The 19,402-nt window shown below is 33.6% G+C and overlaps 1 protein-coding gene across 2 annotated transcripts; it reads left to right on the top strand.

The window, feature by feature from the left end:
• The first annotated feature begins 102 nt into the window (after window positions 1-102).
• Window positions 103-18,961, top strand: LOC128176241 (rho-associated protein kinase 2-like). Of its 2 annotated transcripts, none has more exons than XM_052842428.1 (9): window positions 103-244; window positions 9,953-10,080; window positions 10,555-10,702; window positions 10,907-11,121; window positions 11,470-11,640; window positions 12,148-12,515; window positions 13,593-16,067; window positions 16,401-16,466; window positions 17,357-18,961. In XM_052842428.1, exons 2-9 carry the CDS (start codon window positions 10,015-10,017, stop codon window positions 17,397-17,399), a joined length of 3,552 nt encoding a protein of 1,183 aa, XP_052698388.1. In that variant the 5' UTR covers window positions 103-244; window positions 9,953-10,014; the 3' UTR covers window positions 17,400-18,961. The 2 variants fall into 2 exon arrangements, with proteins under 2 accessions (XP_052698388.1, XP_052698389.1); XM_052842429.1 differs by lacking the exon at window positions 103-244 and adding an exon at window positions 5,533-7,248.
• Window positions 18,962-19,402: the final 441 nt, after the last annotated feature.

Here is a 19,402-nt window from a genome sequence, read left to right on the forward strand (position 1 = left end):
GGATGTCAGTTTTTGCTCTATTCCGAACCATTGCCACAAGCGCCCTTGTGAGACGGGCATCTGTTCGGAAGAACTCGAACTTTTCTACGCAATTTCAATGAACTCTCTTGAAGTTTTCTGTTGACCTTTAATGAATTGACAACCGGAAACGAACTCGAAATGGAATGTTTCTGCTAGAGCCTCTGATATGGATTCATGTTTCTTGGTTTAACTAATAGCTTATCCAGAGACGCCAAAAGTAAAGGTAAATATATTGATACTTAGAGTACTTTAGATGTCTCTTTGATACATTTCCTATAGACTGGTGTACGCTTTAGCTAAGTGGCCGTTACTATGGGTGATCCTGTGGATGCGTTTATTGGCGTCAGGGGTTAGGAGTGTATTTTATGATAATCAGAGTCATTAAAATATGTATAATACGGTTGGATACAGTTATATGTCGATGAAAAACTGTCCCGAGATCGGATTGTAGAAATGATTATAAAAATAAATTTTGGGTTTCATTAAAATAAATGCCTATATGTTTTACAGGGAAAAACATACCATATTCACGAATTGATACATTAATAAAAAACAGAAATATTGCGATGAGGAATGGTAAACAGTTCAATCCAATTAACTGTTTTATTTGATGATTTTAATGCTGCTATTTCACAGGGCACATTGACATTGCTTGGCAAAGTTTAAGTTGCCTAAATTGGTGATTAATTATGACATACTTATTTTTATCAATTTGTCTAACAAAAAGAAATACTGTAGTTATCATGATACATTTATATTTTGTGACCCAGGCCATGTGGGAGCAATTCAACTGATTCATGCCAATACAACTATTAATTATACTTGCAGCTAGTGTTCTCAGAGAGGACCTCAGCCATTCTCCTAAAATGGTTCCAATTATGATATAATGTTGTCGCCTGCATTCATCACAAAATTATTATTTGCCGTTTAATGTATTTGGCTGATACTTTTCTCAGGAGATATCTACAGTAAAAATTACAAATTTTGATACCAAACAATATGCATTTGAAGTGTCAAATAATGTCAAATTATTTCAATGAAAAATCGATTTGTGTATTTTTCAGCATGTCGCACGTGAATATTTCAATTTTACTACAATACTAAATAGCATTACGGTGATGAAAGAGACAATTAAAACTCATTTTTTATTTCAACATCACATAGCGTGTTTTGTCAGTAAACACCTGTTGATAACAATCTTTTCTTTCTTTTTTCCCCCCGATTTCTATATTGTCGCTGAAACAGTCCTGATTTCCGTAACACGTGTTTGACTTAAAAGTAAGCGATGATATTCAAAACAATATCTATTGATAGTATTGTAATTGAATGTCATAGGCATATTAAAAGAAAAATATATACAATTTACAGTCGAAAATCTATGTGTTTTTTTAATCATCGATTATAAAATTGAAAATTGAGTTTGACGCATTTCAAGGCCTGACTTCCGTAACGCCAATTTCAACTAAATTCATGGCATTTGAAAAACTTATTCATGATGCCTTTGGAGAACACAGTGTTCCAAAGCTATCTATCATCATTTGTAGAAAAATAATGTAATAGCATGGTACAGTGAGAGGAAAATTTACTAAAACCCCTGACCGGCTTAACGTATGACATCCGTAACAGTATTTTCAATCAGTGATATATGGCTCGGTTTTCCATCGATAATAATTTGGATTATTCAGCGAAGCAGAACATGAGTTTAGAAAGTAAAGGAACTTTGATATTCTTAACTGAAGCAATTAATATTTTGATACAAAGTGCATTTTTGAGAAAAATATGATGAGAGTGTGCTAAACTATCGAAAAAATATTAATCAATATGTGTGGATTTATCTGTTTTAGTTTATTTTTATTTGCAAGAGATATATCAGTTGCAGATTAAAACCAATTCACCTAAGACAATTTATCATTTGACAATATTTTTTAAATATTTGCTGCAGCGTTACGGATATCAGGGGAAAAACAGATTCGGCATCTGTTCATTCCAGTGCTTCTTATGTATATTTTCCACGACGGATAATCTATTCTTATGTTTGAAAATCAACAAAGTGGTCATTTTTCATGTAATATTAGCATAATATGCTATTTAAAGTTTACTCTATTGAAATATAGTGCATCAAGCTTATTGTTTTCTACAACATGTGATTTGATAAAAAAAAATATCAGGTGACCAAAATATATTTGGCTTTTCAAGGTTGTATTAATATGCATGCATGTTTATATCGAAATGGTAAAATTCCCGGATCAGAATATTTGATAAATACTCTGTTCATGATTTTTTTTTCTAAACATGATTAGTTACGGATGTCAGTTTTTTTTAAGAACTAATACCCGAAACTTAAACTAGTAAGAGTTTATATATACTTGCGAAAAACACACCTTATTTAGTTGACTTATTAGTAACAATACATATACATATGTATATATATGCATTAATACATTATATGCGTATATACATACAATGCAAAGCAGGCAAACATGGAGAAACATAAGTAAAAATCCGAAAAAGGTGAGATGTGGATTCAGTCAACCCATATTTTAATGAGGATAAGACCCCAGTTCCTCCACATAAAAAAGGAAGTTTAGGAAGATATAACCAATAAATTTCATGACTATTTAAAACATCATAGGAGTAGATATTTGTGAAATGATAATCTCTGACATCCGTAACGAACCATCCAAGCTTTTTATCAAATATAAAAAGACAACTGATTTATATGTTTGACTTTTTACCGGTATATTCCATAATTGTGTTTGGTACATCCATCAGAGCATGCAAGTTTAATACAATTAGGTATTTCACTATTTTAGACAGATATTTCATGTCAACATTTTTAAATCTATGTAATGTTGATTACATACTTATTAAAGGAAAGAAATTTTTTAAAAAGTGTGCTTATTAAGTTAAAAATGTATTTTCTACAATGAATAACCTGTATTTGATTTTTATTCTCTAATATTTGGTTGTAAAATGTATTGGAAAAAATATTCTCCATGAAAAAGGTCATTTGCTAACTTCCGTAACTTTGGATCATTGTCTTTAAAAATCCCTCTGACATCAATTTGTGATGTGCAATTTCTCAACATCTCTATATTAATGTTCTGTTGTTTCAATATTTTAATTAAAATCATTGAACATATGAAATTGTTCCTAGTTTACATTTAAATTTAAATGAAAGACGATGCATTATTTTTTTTTTTATTGCTGAAAATAAAGATTTTCTTAAAATAAAAATATTTTTGAAAATATGTTCCCCTTTAATTTAAATTCTTCATGATTCTGTCAAATATATCACTCGTATTCAATATGATATCAAACAAAGTGGCTAGTGATGTTTACTGTTATTGTACAGGCCGAGGATTAGTTGCATTAATTCACTTCTGACTTCCGTAACAGGGTTTTTAATATGGTCTTCAAAATCAAATATTTCGTGAACGAAGAAATTTTGGTGAGTCAAATTTCATAATTATATCGGCGAATAGTTGTACTTCAATATTATTACAATTAAAACACGAATATCAAAAGTTCATTTTTCACTGAAAGCAATCCCATATTTGGAACCATTTCTGGAGAATGGCTGACCTACTTAAAAAATTATTGCCTATTCACTCATTTTGAAAATGTATAAACTATGTTCAACATCTGAACCATGCCTGGTATTACTAGTATCAATTCCTTTGGATGCATCATTCCTGGAGGTTTGGTTCATATAGAGCATGTAGCTGTGTGGGAAGGAGATCTGTTACTATTTGCTTTAACTTGTTCCTTGATCTGAAAAAAATATATATATCATTCAACATCTAAAGCATAAATGCACCTTCCAGTCATAGATGGTCTCAGTTTCTTTTGAGTGGACCTGCTCTGAAAACTTTTTTACTAATCTAGGAAATATATAATTAACATTGTATGAGATATGTTGTATCAGACGGTTTAAGATAAAGAAGTACGGTATGTACCCCAGGGGGCAGTCATCTACATGGGATGCAAGATGTTTAGGGACTAAGACTTTTCGTGACCTAATGTTAAAGACGTTTCGAGACCCGGACGTTTCGGGTCCTGGATCTTTTGGGACTTAGAATAAGATTTTTCGGGACTTGATGAAAGGCTATGATGAAAGATGTAACTTAACTGCATGATTTGTCCATGAAGCCGTATTATTATCAATTAAAAAAAAAAAAATGAATAGTAACATGGCATATCCTTTGCATGCGGGTCCGGTAAAAGCTAGATGAGATATCCTTATCAAATTGTCAGAGTGATCTGTAAAGTGTGGTTGATTTTAATGAAAACATTAATTTAATGATTAAACATGTAACATGCAAATGAAAACCAGGAAAAACTTTTTGTTTTTTGCTAACTTGCGTTGAGTCATATAACTGAGTGAAACTATTTTTTTCCCCAAAATAGCATTTTGTCAACGAAAAAGTAAAGGGTACAGGAGCCTGTACCAAAAAGGGTGAAGTTAATAAGCCCTGACAGTAATATTAACAGTTGATCTATTATACGGTTACCTCAGCCGTAATTTGATACATTTACTAGAAATATCCAAGGACGGATCGGGGTTACCGATAATCGTTATAAAAACAATCAAATCACACCTTTTAGCCTGACCTGTGTATAGGTGTACCCAGGTGTTAATTATGAGGAGGCTAATGAAGAGATCCTCCAGCTGTCAACACCCAGGCGTTACCATCTACTTAATTTATTTCTTATTATTCATTATTGTTCAAATTAGTTATACTAGTTATCATGGTTATAACAAAATTCGCTTACGCTAACTGACCTTTAGGCCTGCATACATGTAAATGCACAATAAGAATAAATTTTCTTTTTAAATCGGGGCTTTTATTTCTATTCTCTTTATCAAAAATTAAAATGAACATGCAAGGTTGCAATAAACGTGTTTTATCAATCACTATCATGATTAAGTACTTTAAACACGTATGCACGGTACAATAAACCATTTCCTTTTTTTTTTTAAAGTTTTATATATAAGATTTATTTACACACAAGAAAAACAATACATTGAACATGGATTTAAATGAATTTAGCATTAATTTTATACAAATCCCAAAAAATCTTATTCTGAGTCCCAAAAGATCCAGGACCCGAAAAGTCTTAGTCCCTAAATATCTTGCCAGGTCACGAAACGTCCGGGTGCCGAAACATCTTGGTCACGAAACGTCTAGAATTCTCTACATGTACCCTATATTGTTTTTTTTTTTTATCAAAAATATGCTGGTTCATTGACATTTCAGCTGCAACTTCCTATTATGAACATTGTACATCTTGACATTTTTTATTATCCTACTGTATTTGAGATACTGAAGAATTGTATCACATGCACGTGCATTTGTGTATAAAAGTTTGATCTTCAATTATGAATAATTATTCCCACATTTTTTTCGTATAAATTTTGTAATTATTTAAATAAATAAATACACAATAATTCTTTCAATATGAAGTATATGCAAAAGAAAATTCAAAAGTTAAATTTTTTTCTAATTACCAGTTTTGGTTTAATTGTCTCATAAACAAAAACCTGTATGGTGCATAATTCAAGTCTTGATTTAATCCGATACCATGCCCAACCACCTTAGTTCCTGATTTATTTTGTGATAAATATTTTTGTGTATGATGAAAAACACAATAGACTTTTTCCAAAGTTATCCATGAATATTATTACCGGTAAATGAAGTCAATAAACTGAGGCCAAAGTGATCTCCAGATGGGGGTTGCATGTCAAAGTTGGTGCAGATGGGCACTTAAGCATCTTATTAATAACTAGCCAATATATTGTTTAATAGAGCATGCAGATGGCTTGCCAAATGACAATCTATCATGATCATATACCGGTATGTGTACTAGTTTGGCAATTTTAAAGACACAGTTTAGACTATGAGGTAAAATTGGGCTGGAATAGCTGCAATAAAGTAGCACTCTCCCTTTTTTCCCTCCAAAAAACGTCAGATAAAAAAAAAGAGGCCTACATTATTGCAGCAAGGTACGGATGGCTTGGGGTTTGCAAGATTCAATTTTGTTTCCAAATACTACATTTCGTTATTACTCTGTTGTATATACATTTGCTATAGGTGGTTAACAACTGTTATATGATTGCCAAATCTAATTAATCTATATATGACTTTGATTTAAAGGGACTTGGACACGATTTTAGATCAAAACTTTCTATTCTTTTTTTATGTATAAAATGGTTTACTTGCTCATTTTGAATGATTGATTAAAATTTGAATGTTAAAAGTCAAGTTACAAGAGAGATACAGAGGAAAGAAATCATTGTTATGTAAACAAAGCTCGAGTCTTATATTCATTTACACATAATGTAAAGTATGGAATTACCATTTTTTGACCAAATGACTCGTGGCAAACAGGGTAAACTGATTCAATGTGCTCATAGATAATATGATAAACAGAAAAAAACAACGTTTGATTGAGACTTATACCAATAAAACACATATGTAAACAATAAAAAAGCTTAGGCTTTGTTTACAAAACAAAGATTTTCAAACTGTGTATCCTGCTTATAACTCAATATTTGACTTTCAAATTTTGACAAAGCATTTAAAGTACCCACTGGCATATTAAACATTCTAAACATTAAAATTGGAAAAATAAAATTTCAAATTTTGAGCTCAAATCGTGTCCAAGTCCCTCTAAGAAATGAATATGAGTCATTTAATACAGGTCTCTGTTTTAAAAAAAAAATTATTTGTTGGCCTCTAAATCTTTTATTTCTCCATTTATAATCATTGGATTGCATCTTTTAATCTTTCATTACACAATCACTTTACCACACAATCATAAGCTCATATTATTTTCTAACAGATTAGGTTTTTAAAATTTATGTGAAGATAACTAGAAGGATGATTAAAATATGAAGTCACAAATACCATACAAGATTGCATTAAAAAAAAAATTCAGCTTCAATTTGAAATTCAGCAAGTTCCAAAAAATAATGTAATTTGTTAAATTGAGGAATAATTAGCCAATAAGAAAGCAATAGTTGAAGAATTTTTTTTGAAGTTGTTGCTATTTTGGTCAATCCCTGTGTGGCCTAGCTGTACATGTATCAATACATCAGACTCTGATAAACTCCATCCAGCAGTAGGTGTGTATTGATTGGATGGAGCCCTGAATCCAATGTCTGCCTCGGAAGGTTACGAGGCTGCCATGATGTAAGGAACCGTCATCTACGCACTTATTCAGGTAGTTAATAACAGGTAGAGTGATTTTGATTTTAACTGCGGCAAATTCGGCTCTCAAGGAGTCACTGAATATTTGATACTGGGCACAATTATCCTAGAGAAAAATTCCTGAAAATAGTCTTTTTAAAATGTAAATTGTCATAGTTGCTCCAGACAGTCAATGTAACTGCACTCGTTAGACATTGTACAAAAACACAGACAATAAGCTAATTACCCACTATTGTTTGGTGTATTTTTTTCTGTATGTGTGACTGACATTAATAATCCATTGACTGGCTAGTCATTGCTGTTGGGAGGAGAGTTTATTGGATAAATTGGATTTGCTTCATTTCATTTCTAATGGATGTACTCTGAGTCGGCTATGCTGTCTTTTGGATTACAACTAATAAAAGTCAGGTGAATCGTTACTATGCCATGGCAATATTATTAGGCTAGCTGATTACAGATGGGCTCTTATTAATGATAAGGAGGAATATTAACATTGATTTATAATTACAGCAACAGAACCAGTGTTTTGTGTAACAGATGAAATATGAGTGATAAGATACTTGAGTTATACCTTGAAAAGAATACAGCTTTTTGGTACTTGACTTAAAAAAATAGGAGTGAAATAAAGATGAACATCAGTCAGTAAGTCCATTAAGAAATTGCCTACTAGAGATTTGTGTTTCAAGAGAGAAAGAGAACTCTCATTTGAATGTTATTGATTTGAAGTTGTGTTATTTTGGTTCTGTTGTCTACATTTTCAACTGATTCCAAACTTTTGAACTATACCAGTTAAAAGATTTGAGTCAAAGGTCAATAATTACTAAAGTTCAAGGTTAAAAATGTCTACCATTGTTTCGGTCATAGGAGTTATAATCTTAAAATTGCTTCTTTTTAATTTAATTTTTCATTTTCCAAAGATTCCCTTAATTTTGAATTATACCTCCTGGTAAATGTTACTATTAAGACAATAAATTACGGTATATAGGATAATATAAAAAAAGATTTTTAGATGTTAAGAGTACATGTAACTGATTTGATTTTTGACAAAAAATACAAGGATTGTATACTATTGTGGCAAAAGAGAATGTGCATTTATCCAATAAGATATACCCAAAGTTCTTGAGATGGTAGTAGGGACAGAGGTAGCTGCAGAACTACAGCTCCACAGGAAATTCAGGTTCAACCATGGAGCTACAGTTTCATCCATACAAAAAACTGCTTATTTATTGTGCAAAAAAGATTGAGCATGGTTTTAGTCTTATCAAACTAATTTAGAAATATATTCTATGAAAATTTTTATGCTTACAAATTTCTGAGACATTTTACTTTCGATGTGATTACTTTACCGGCCTCTGAATATCTTGAATAAACCAGTCACATAAAGTGAAACAGTGTGTTTTGTTTACAGGTAAAAATGGCGCCTTGATTTTGACATGAAATTGTCATACTTCACTTTCCAAGGTTGATTACGGTTTTTAGGAAAACATTTGAGGAAAGTTAAGTTGTGTATCAGTATTAAAATATCTAAGGATTTCTTTTTGGTATGAAAATATTTACAGAATATGTTTCTAAATTAGTTTAGTAAGTTCAAAACTGTGCGCAACTTTTTTGCACAATAAATATATACAGTTTTTTATATGGATGAACTGTAGCTCCATGGTCTGTCAACCCAAACTTCTCATGGAACTACAGTTCTGCATCTAGGACAGACTCTTAAATAGGATGGATTCAGTATGCCTAATACAGAGATTTAAATTATTGTTCACTTAATAATGTAATAATGCATGAATTTGTTACATGGAAAGTCTTTCCGTAAAGTAAGAAAAAGTAATGAGTTAGTTTATCTTAAAGAATTCCATAAGCCATTCATTGGAGTTGATCGAGTTTATGTTTTCTTCGGACTGTAAAACAGTTATGTAGAACATCATGTGGGTGCTGAGACATATAAATCAATAACGTTGTAAACGTTTGTAAACAGTGACTGGCTAACTTCTGAACGCAGTGCCACTGAATATTGTCAGAATTTGATAGAAATAAGGAAACCAAAGTTTTATTAGGTTCACAAGGATATTGCATGGTCTCATCATCAGCATTTCTTCTGATAGTCGAGATACTTAAAACTGTGTTGGGTTGATAATACAGCAGATATCTCACAAGCCATTTATGGCTGGTTCTTGAGACTTGGCATTGGACATGCAGAAACGTGTTGGTTGAATAAGTCTAGCAGTTATGTAATATGCTTGTCTAGAAATATGATGGGAAGGCTTGAATACTGATGCGGGCAGTGTGTTTTGGGTGAATAACTTGGGATTACCGTCTGGAATCAGGAGTTCAGGAACAATCAATAACAGTCACTGTACAATGGATATCTTGAGAATTTCTCTATGCATGATGCTGTTGCTATAATGATACAGAGCTGTGCATTTGGTTATTATCTTGATTGCTGTTGTATTTATGTTTTTAAAGGATTCTCCTGGTGATTATTTTCTTTAAAAGACCATTTTAACGGGTATGAATTACATTAAGTAGAATTATGAATTTTAATGTATTGGAAAAAGTGGTCTGTCTGAAAAACTCATTTGTTGCTGCATGTTGCTCACTGGTGAGTCACAGGTTGACAAGGTATGTGAAGAAGCGACCCAGCAGAGTGACTCATTGTCTCACTGAGACTAAGCTATTGATTCAATTATTCTCTATGTTTTATTCTGTTCTTGCAGGTACAGGTAACAAAATGGGTTAAACAACCACCAAAGTCATCCAAGGAAGTGGCCTGGTCGCCATGACAACATCAGCAGCAGAAGATCTGCTCCAGGCCAATCAGGTTGTCAAGGAGAGATGGAAAGTGGTAGGTTTGAACTTTTTTTATTTATTGATTTTTAAAAAAAAAAATTGAGAAATTCAGATCATATTAATTTAAGGCTTTTCTATTTAAATTTTGTGTGTGTAACTTTTTCAGCTAGTACTAGCAGAATCTATTTGAGAGTAAATGAGTGTTACAAATTCTTGTAATATATTTGCTTAGTTCAATGACCTCTTGTCCTTATCCAGAAAAGCCACCAAACTTTATCCTCCCATTGGTTTGTTTAGTGTACCTAAGTTCTTTAATTGATGCTAGCTAAGAGCTGTTTCTAAATCTAAATGGTTTGCTCTGGCTGTGCTGACTATCCATAATAATGAATGTTTTAGATTGTTCATAACATCATTTAATGGCCAGGACAATGTACAATCATTGAAATTTTGTATTATAGAAGTTTTCATGAATGTAAATTAATTTTACAGGAACTAATGTTTAATGACCAAATAAATGTTAATTTCAAAGGTTCGGAAAATTGGTGGTGGTGGTTTCGGGGAGATTTACGAGGGCATCGACCAAGTGACCAAAGAATCTGTAGCTCTCAAGTTAGAGTCAGCCAAACAAGCCAAACAGGTCCTCAAGATGGAAGTTGCTGTCCTTAAAAAATTGCAGGGTAAGGAAAATATCTATCACTGTTGGAGACACATTTATTATGTATATCTTGTAAAAAAATATTTTGGATTCATGAAAACTTACAAAAAAAACCATGTGTATACACTGGTACTTAAATAAAAGGAATTTCTTTAATCTCTCATAAGTTATTTTAAGAATGATGTTAAAGGAATGTTGATGATAAAGATTGTGTTTTTGATTTTAGGACAAGATCACGTCTGCAGATTTATTGGGTGTGGCCGCAATGAAAAATACAATTATGTTGTCATGACCCTTCAGGGTAAAAACTTGGCGGAGTTGAGGCGGAGTCAATCCCGGGGGTGCTTCTCCCTCAGTACCACCCTCAGGCTTGGGGCCCAGATTCTGAAGGCCATAGAATCCATTCATGAAGTTGGATTTCTGCACAGAGATGTGAAGCCAGTAAGTTTATGCCATGTAGCTAGACCTAACAAAGTCGTGATATTGTTATTTAACGTCATCTAATTATGATATTGAATTTCTTGTGGATGCTGAAACGTTCGCTCTGTTATTGGCACAATACATGTATTTTTCCTAGCCTTAATTGCCGTCTTCCAGAGTAATCCTTAAAAGTTTGCATTATTATGTAACCTCTGGGCTTGAATCCATGCTTTGAATCTACAAGGAATTCATGCAAACTTGTACCAGTAGATAGAATTGTTTTTTGTGTTAATCAGCAAATGAAAAAAAAATTGCCCATGGATCTACAGAAAACGACAATGAACATATTTATGACTTTAAACCTTTCAGTCCAACTTTGCTATGGGTAGACTCCCTAAGGACAGCAAGAAAGTGTTCATGCTGGACTTTGGATTGGCCAGACAATACACCACCCCTAGTGGAGAAGTGAGACCCCCCAGAGCTGCTGCAGGCTTCCGAGGGACAGTGAGATATGCTTCTGTAAATGCCCACAAAAACAAGGTAGAACAGCAGCTTCTCGTTAAAGTCAATTACTTATTCACTATATCACTATATGTGTGATAAGTGTCTTTATCTGTCTATTTTGTTTCATCTTGATGTGATTATGGTAAGGTATTAGATTCTTGTAAGAGAATACATGTACGGTATGCTATATCTCATAAATTCTTGAACACTATATGGCTGTGTGGATTTTGAATTGCTTTTCTTGAAGAGGGGAAGGGAATGCTATCTTGGTTTTATGTAAACTCTTATCTTAATGTCTTGCTTGACCATCATCTTCAGTGACAAAATACAGATTAATAATTTTATGCATATACATATGTATTAAAATTCAAACGAGTCTTTTAAACCACACATTGAAACTGATGGTGTGTGCACTTTCTGGCCATACCATCTTAAACCCACCCTGTTTTATTATTTTTACCGATATCTTGTTTGATTTGAAATGTTCATGTACTGTAGTTATTTTCAAAAACATAATTGATATTGTTTTTTGTACATTGTTAGGAAATGGGGAGACATGATGATCTGTGGTCCCTGTTTTACATGCTGGTAGAATTCCTGGCCGGTCAGCTACCCTGGAGGAAAATCAAGGACAAGGAACAGGTGGGCCAGAAGAAGGAGGAGTATGACCACACACAGATGCTGAAGAACATGCCTCCCGAGTTTAAGACCTTCCTGGAACACATAGAGTCCCTGGAATATCTGGATAAGCCGGATTATTCACTCATGCACAACTTGTTTGAGCAGTGTATCCGACGGAAGGGGATAAAGGATAGCGATCCGTACGACTGGGAGAAGATTTACACGGATTCAGTGGCTACCACCACTACCACCTCACCGCCAATAGGAATGAAGGCCACCACCGGATTAGGGTAAGCTTGCGTGGTTGGTTCTTGCAGTGTTTCACTCTTTTGGCAAGTTATTTGTAAAACAAGACTGATATGTTTTTAAGAATTTGTCAAGTTTCAAAGAAAGACCCATATCATTTTAATATCTAAAAATATCAATATCAAAAGATGCCTGTGAATAATATTTAACTCTTTACTTCATATCTTGATTTGTAACCAGATTCTATTTTTTTTAAAATGCCAACAACCAGATACACATATAGGTAGCTGTTTTGGTCAGTTCTTGTCTTCAATTATGTGATGTTTGAGGGATTTTTTTTACAAAGCATAATTCCTTCTGCTATTTTTAAGTGGCATCCATTATTGTTCATTCAAGATTCATCAAAAGAGTGAATCAGGTTTCATCAATATGGTATCGCATACCTCCCACCTAAAAAAAAAGTTGCTATCATGAATGCGCTGCAATTATTAACCAGTATCATAGTCGTTTGGAAGACATACCTTGATACCAGGATAATATTTTACATGTATTTATTATTGATTACTGTTGTACATTCAGCATTATTAGCTACATTATGGAGTTACACTAAGTGAATTAAAAACTAAAATTAACTCTTTTATGCAGTAACTTTGCAAGCATTAAAGTTACACTATGGAGTTACACTAAGTGTATAAAAAACTAGAATTAATTCCTACATGCAATAGCTTTGCACCTAATTGTTCAACTTATGATGAATATGTTGTTAATCTAAAATCTTATAGATATCCATATAAAGAAAGAATACTCATGAATATTATGTTTGATGTGCACTATCCTTTGAGACATATAATTATATAAGCAGTGTGTGTTAAATGTCCGTTGTATCTGATAAATGAGCTTGTAATATTATGCTTTGATTGATCAGCAAGGATTCTGCCATTACAGAGTGCTAAAATGTATTATTCAGACAACCTTTTCCTGGAACGTGGTGTTTAGGGTTCCATTGATTATTTTATAATGTACTACAGACAATATGTTCTTCACATATGCAGCTTTAAAAAATAAGTAAAAGCTTTGTACCTTTTGAAAATTAATTAGAATTTGTTGAATCCTTTTTTTAGTTTGCATGGAGCTACAGAAGTCATTGATGAAATTATGAGTGATGAAGAGAATAAAGATGAAAAGAAGCTGAAGGATGCAGAGCTCATCATTGACAATAAGCATGTGAAGGACCTGGACAATCGATATCGAGAGGAACAGGGTGACATTGTTCTTCTCAAGCGCGATGACCCTAATCTACGCGTGGATGAAAAACATCAGGTGGAACAGATGGTGAAAGAGGAAACCGTGGAAAATGTGGCCGTGGAAGCAGAAAACGAACCAAATGATAAAGTTGTTGATGAAGCAAAGAATGAAGAGGTGAAGGACATAGTTGTTAAGCCTGCAGTGACCTCACCAACTAAATCCTCACTGAAAACTGTAGATTCTAGTATTCTGAAACTCAGGAACTCTCAAAACAGTGTTCCAGAAAGTGCATTTAAACCCATTAAAGAATCAGTGTCTTTTGGTGATGTTAAGTCCATTGATTCAAAACAGAAAGATGGAGGTTCAAACTTCAAAGCTGAGAGGAGAGTGTCAATTCAAAACTTTGCTGAAGTTGTAGAGGAGAACGGAGTTCTAAATAAGTGCAATAATGACCCTGATCAACTGGTGAGTCGAGCGCCATTGACATTTGCTATGATGCAGACGGATGAGAAAACGCCAGATGATCATCTTGATGAAAACGCTACAAGAGCGGCTCCTTACACAGTGGCCAGCCAGTGGAATGCCTCCCAATTCCCTTCATCATCTGAGAGTCAGGCAGATGATGAGAGTGAGGGAGAGATAGGAGGAGGAGGAGTCAAATCTAAATCTCAAATGAAGAAATCTAAACGATTTCAACATAACACCCTTATGGATGAGGAGGATATGAAAATGGACAGTGTTTTGAGGAATTCCCTCGTTTTGGCTGATGCTGATGGTCAAGATTGTCTTCGAAATTCTCTAGTGTTTTTAGGGGATGATAGTGCTGCTCTGTCTGCTAATGAATCTGACAATGATAAAAAGCATGGAGCAAAAAGTAAATCCGGTTCTTTTGCTGAAAAATCAAAACAGCAAGAAAAGTCTGCAGCAACCAGTAGTATACCACACAAAATGATAGGCCATAAAATGCCAGAGAAGCTTGCTAAAGAAATGGATAATCTTATATCATCACCCCTCCGCAATAGTCCCACCAAAAATCTATTTAAGCCTAAAGAAAGTTTAACTGATCTTAAGAAATTGGCTCAACTTAGTCACATTAAACCAATCACCTCAAAGCCTCCACCACCCCAACCTGTGACAACAAAAAGGGACTCAGGTTCTTCTGTGGACAAGCCTACTCTTGTCAAACCGGCTCTCAAGCCTAAGCCGAAACAGCTGCCCAATCTGAGAGTGCTTGTAGGATCATCTGTAGACAAAAAAGTCAGTGATGAGGGAAGCTCAGTTGATGGGGACCTGAAAACAGCAGTCGTGTCCAATGTGGATGTGCAAGTGAAAAAAGACACAGAAAAGCAGGGAGAATTGGAGAGTAATTCTTCTTTTCTTTCTCAAGACAAGTTTGGTTCAATGAATCTGGTGTCAAATAAACAGTCTTTAAAGCCCTTGGAGGAGAGGGTTACTGTAGCCAATCCGGGTGCAGTATCTTTAACTAGTATAGAAACCTGTGTAGATAATATAGATAATAGATTAAGTAGTGTAGACAAAAAACCTGAAGATATTAAAACTTCTCAAAGTGTGTCAGTCACTAAGAGAGAATTGCCTTTGCCAGCTTCACAAATTCCTATACGAGTTGATAAACTGGCAAAACACTCAACGACAAATTCTGCTGGTGTTGCTAAGCAGACAACAGAGACTACAGCTACAGATAAGTTGGATTTCCCTGGGGTCAAAAACGCCAAAACTGATGCCAGTACAAATGATGCTCCTAAATTAGTGAAACATGTAGATAAGAAATTCTCTGACAAGGACATACAGAAGGCTGAACTGGAACACTTAAAGACCAGAAAGAAAATGTCTCCTATTGTCGAGGAGAGAAATGGAGAAATTGCTTCCAAATCTACGCTCAGTGTTGAGCAGGTGCTTTCCAGTACTAAGTCCACAAGTAGTGAGCCATCTGTGGGCAAAGAGGAGAAAATTGATACCTCTATAGATAAAAATCAAATAGAAAGGAGACATTCTCTTAATATTGAAAATAAACCATCTACTTCAAATCAGCCAGAGAAAAAAGCATCAAAAAGTCAAGCTGAAGTGTTAAGAGAAACAAGAGGATCAACTTCAGTTGAAAAAAGTCCCTCTCTGCTGGAAAATAGAATATCAAACCAGAAAAATGACCCTGGAAACAAAAAGCCAGTGAGGCGACGTTCCTCGTCAGCTTCTAGAATTTCTGACCGCACTGCCAATGAACTTCGTGAGGCTTTGGCTGCTGTAACCCCCACACCACCAGACAATGACCCCTCAAAGGTTCCTAAACCTCCTCCTGGTGCTGCTCCCAAAAATACAGTGTTGTTGAATGCAAGGTAAACATTTCAAAGATTTTTAACAAATTTGTTCAAATTTCATATCCAATCAATGGAATTTTTAGCACTAATTTTGAGATTCATTCTTGATGTTTTTTTCTTTAAAATTTGCACTCATATCCTGCTTCGTAGTTTCATTTTTAAAATCTTCAAACATGTTTTATCTTCATTTTACTCTGACTGTGTGTTTAAACTTTCATCAGTGGACGGTAAGTATTTATAGACCCTGTCTCAAATGTGCTTGATGGATATTTTTCATTGCATTGTTTTTGGTTTGATTTTGTTTGTACCATCATTGCTTCAGTTCTTTTGCATGTGTCTTTTTATTTGCAGGAGACGCCGATACAAAATGGCTTCTACCAATACAAGTCCGAGAGAACCGTCTTCACCACGGGCGCAGTAGGAACTTAATCTCCTGTTATTTTATACACACTCTTCAATATGTTTTTTTGTTGCTGAAAGTTATTTATGGTATAGTTATATTTGGTTGTGCACTGCACTTTCTGTGCCTCTACAAGATATTTGTGATCTGATTTCATTTTTTAAAAGCCCAGTGGTTGTTGTATGCATGCATATCATGTACTTGTATACCGGTACTTAACTTAATACAGTGATATATATATTGAATCTGTGTTGTATATTGACACTTAAACATAATTTGCATTCTGAAAATGTACTTCTCATGATTTTGAAGATCTGAATCAATCTTTTCCGTGATTTTACTCAAGACTTAGCAGTAATGGACCTAAATGGATCAAGTTAAATGAAATACTGTTAATAGCTGGTATATTGTGCTCAAAGTCCTGTCTATGTTTCAAGTAAGATTGGAAAATGATAACACAGTTTTCATACATTGAAAAAATCTAGTCCAGATCAAGTTATAAATCATGAATTCAGTTCATTCTCATTTGCTTAATATGAACATCACAGCTCACTTTAAATATGGTTGTGATGCCATCCCCAAAAATGTTGTAAAGCAAGTCCTACCTCACTTGAAATGCATATTTTTATTTTTGGCATCCATTCAGTATGATAATTACTATGTTTAGGGTATTTTTCTTCTATTGTTGCATGGCAAACAAATCTATTGTATTTTGGTTGTTTTAATTGTGTTTGATGTTATAAACAATTTGGTGCTCTGATCCTTATGTTGAAAATACATGTACTAGTTTGTTTAATAATGATAACACTTAACAGTATAACTATATCACTGTTTATTGAATTAACCTGCTGATTTCCCCTGAAATTACAATTTTTCTTAATAATTTCCATTGTTATTTTTTCTACAGCAGTGAAATTCCAATTCTGAAAAGCAAGCCTGCTTGGAAATAAATCTTAGATCCTTAAATAAATACACACTAACACACCAGCCATCATCCACCCTTCATTTTATGGAAAATGTTTGATCTCTGTGCCATACCATGGGAAATGCTGCTATAGTAGAAGCAAGAGGAGATAACTGCTTTATTTTCTCACGAAATCAGTTTGGCAATGTAGCAATATTGGTGACTGCATAATATAATGCAATAGGGATCTGTCTGCGATCTGCAATATTTGCGGTGATCTGCTATATAACACTAGGTCTCTTGTGCACTTATTTTTTTGCCCTTGAAATGGAACCGTCAAAAGTATGCGCCTTGCTTGAAAAATAATTGCTTTTAGTCATAACTGCAAAGTATTTGAACTAACAGTCATTTAATATGATACTCAAAGATTATGTCAGTGTAATTTCATCTCAAAAGCATACAGGTATTCTCAATTTGACACTAAGATGCAGGTGGAAAAAAAATAAAAAACCGATCAGTCGTTGATGCACAACTGTGAAGGTGTTCAACATTTGTTACTCAAAGATGGTTGCTTTCATGTAAATGTATTGATATATGTTGATATTTACAATGAATGACCATTGCCACTGTTTATTGGTGCATTTTTGCTGTGTGAAGCCTGTACTGTGAAACTTAGTTATATTGTGTTGACTGTAACAGTGAGACTGTAAACTACGACCCGGTACTTGTGGTTTCAGTGCGCCATGACATCTGGGACTGCGAATGTCTGAAACTCTATAATGCAAAGAGAACTACATGTAGTGCTTGTTATTTACCTCAAGTGTGTTTATTTGAGGAGTGTTTAGATTTACGTAACTTTGATGTTATATTGAGAGTTTTCTCGGATCTACGTGTTTTAATTTGCTGTAAGTAAATGGTGGATACATCTCATTATTCAAGTACCCAAATTTTGTGATATGTTGTTAGTTATATGAAATCTTTATTGATGGTTAATTTATTTGACTTTTTGCTGGTTGTCCAAGAAAAGATATTAGCAAGAGTGAATTGTTATCATTTGGTGTTTACATTAATCTTAACTCGGTACTCGGTGAGTTTTTGAAAATGAGCCATGATTATATTAAAGTGTTCAAGACTTCAAGAAAGTTATCTTGATCATATGCAATGTTTTAGCAAAAAGTGAAATTTAGTCAACAAGCTCAAATGTTAAATTTAGTACTTTTGGAAGTGTGATAAAAGGTAATGAATTTCAAATCCAGGTTTCACACTAAGGGTAAGAATTCAACATTTATCAAAAGTTTTTTTTTATTGACAAAATTCCTTTCTACTTTTTCCCCCTCCAAATCTTCATCCTTGTTGAATGTTTTGTAACCCATTAAATGGGGAGGTTTTTGCATTTATGTGTATTATCATTAATATGTACTTAACACATTTTATCAATCAAAGTTTTTTTTCTGTTACTGTATTATTAAAGTGCTTAGAAATAGTGTACTGTACCTTTGAGATGGGAGAAAAATGCTGAATGTTGATTTGAGTGCATGCATGGTTTGTAAAGAATGCAAGTCATTATAAACAAAATTAAACAATAATAATAAAGTAAGTTAAAATATATTAAGTAGTATGAGTTATTTTGATCTTATTTAGTACATTGATATACTTTATCCAAGCACAGCTAGAGTTCTGAACCAGAGAATTTATTTATGACAATGATAAACCAAACCCCCATTTTTTCTTTGTACCTCCAAAAGTGAAAATTATTCATTTGTAAAGATACTCAAGTGAATACTTCTGCAAATTTGTAAAATGAAAATGACCTGTAGATTTTCACCTTTTCTTTCTTTTATACACAAGAAAATCTGTTGAAAACTGACAAGTTCTGTCAAAGTTGAGTAAATGCATATATAAACACTGCCATTATACATGCAGGCCCTGTGACTGGCTTGATCCAACACTTCCAGTTGTAAATTTAAAATTTAGGATTTGCCTCCAGAAACCAATTGTTTCACATACATGTATAATCAGTTTAGCTAAGGCCATTGCAAGTTTTTTCTT

Source organism: Crassostrea angulata, chromosome 3 (genome assembly GCF_025612915.1).
Source record: "Crassostrea angulata isolate pt1a10 chromosome 3, ASM2561291v2, whole genome shotgun sequence".
In the NCBI taxonomy this organism is placed as follows: domain Eukaryota; kingdom Metazoa; phylum Mollusca; class Bivalvia; order Ostreida; family Ostreidae; genus Magallana; species Magallana angulata.

What these genes read in the sequence shown, in the direction of transcription:
- LOC128176241 (XM_052842428.1), top strand. Translation starts at nt 10,015, where the DNA reads ATGACAACATCAGCAGCAGAAGATCTGCTCCAGGCCAATCAGGTTGTC. An exon ending in TAAATGCCCACAAAAACAAG is followed by an intron (nt 11,641 to 12,147) that starts GTAGAACAGCAG and finishes GTACATTGTTAG; the next exon opens with GAAATGGGGAGACATGATGA. An exon ending in ACAGTGTTGTTGAATGCAAG is followed by an intron (nt 16,068 to 16,400) that starts GTAAACATTTCA and finishes TTTTATTTGCAG; the next exon opens with GAGACGCCGATACAAAATGG.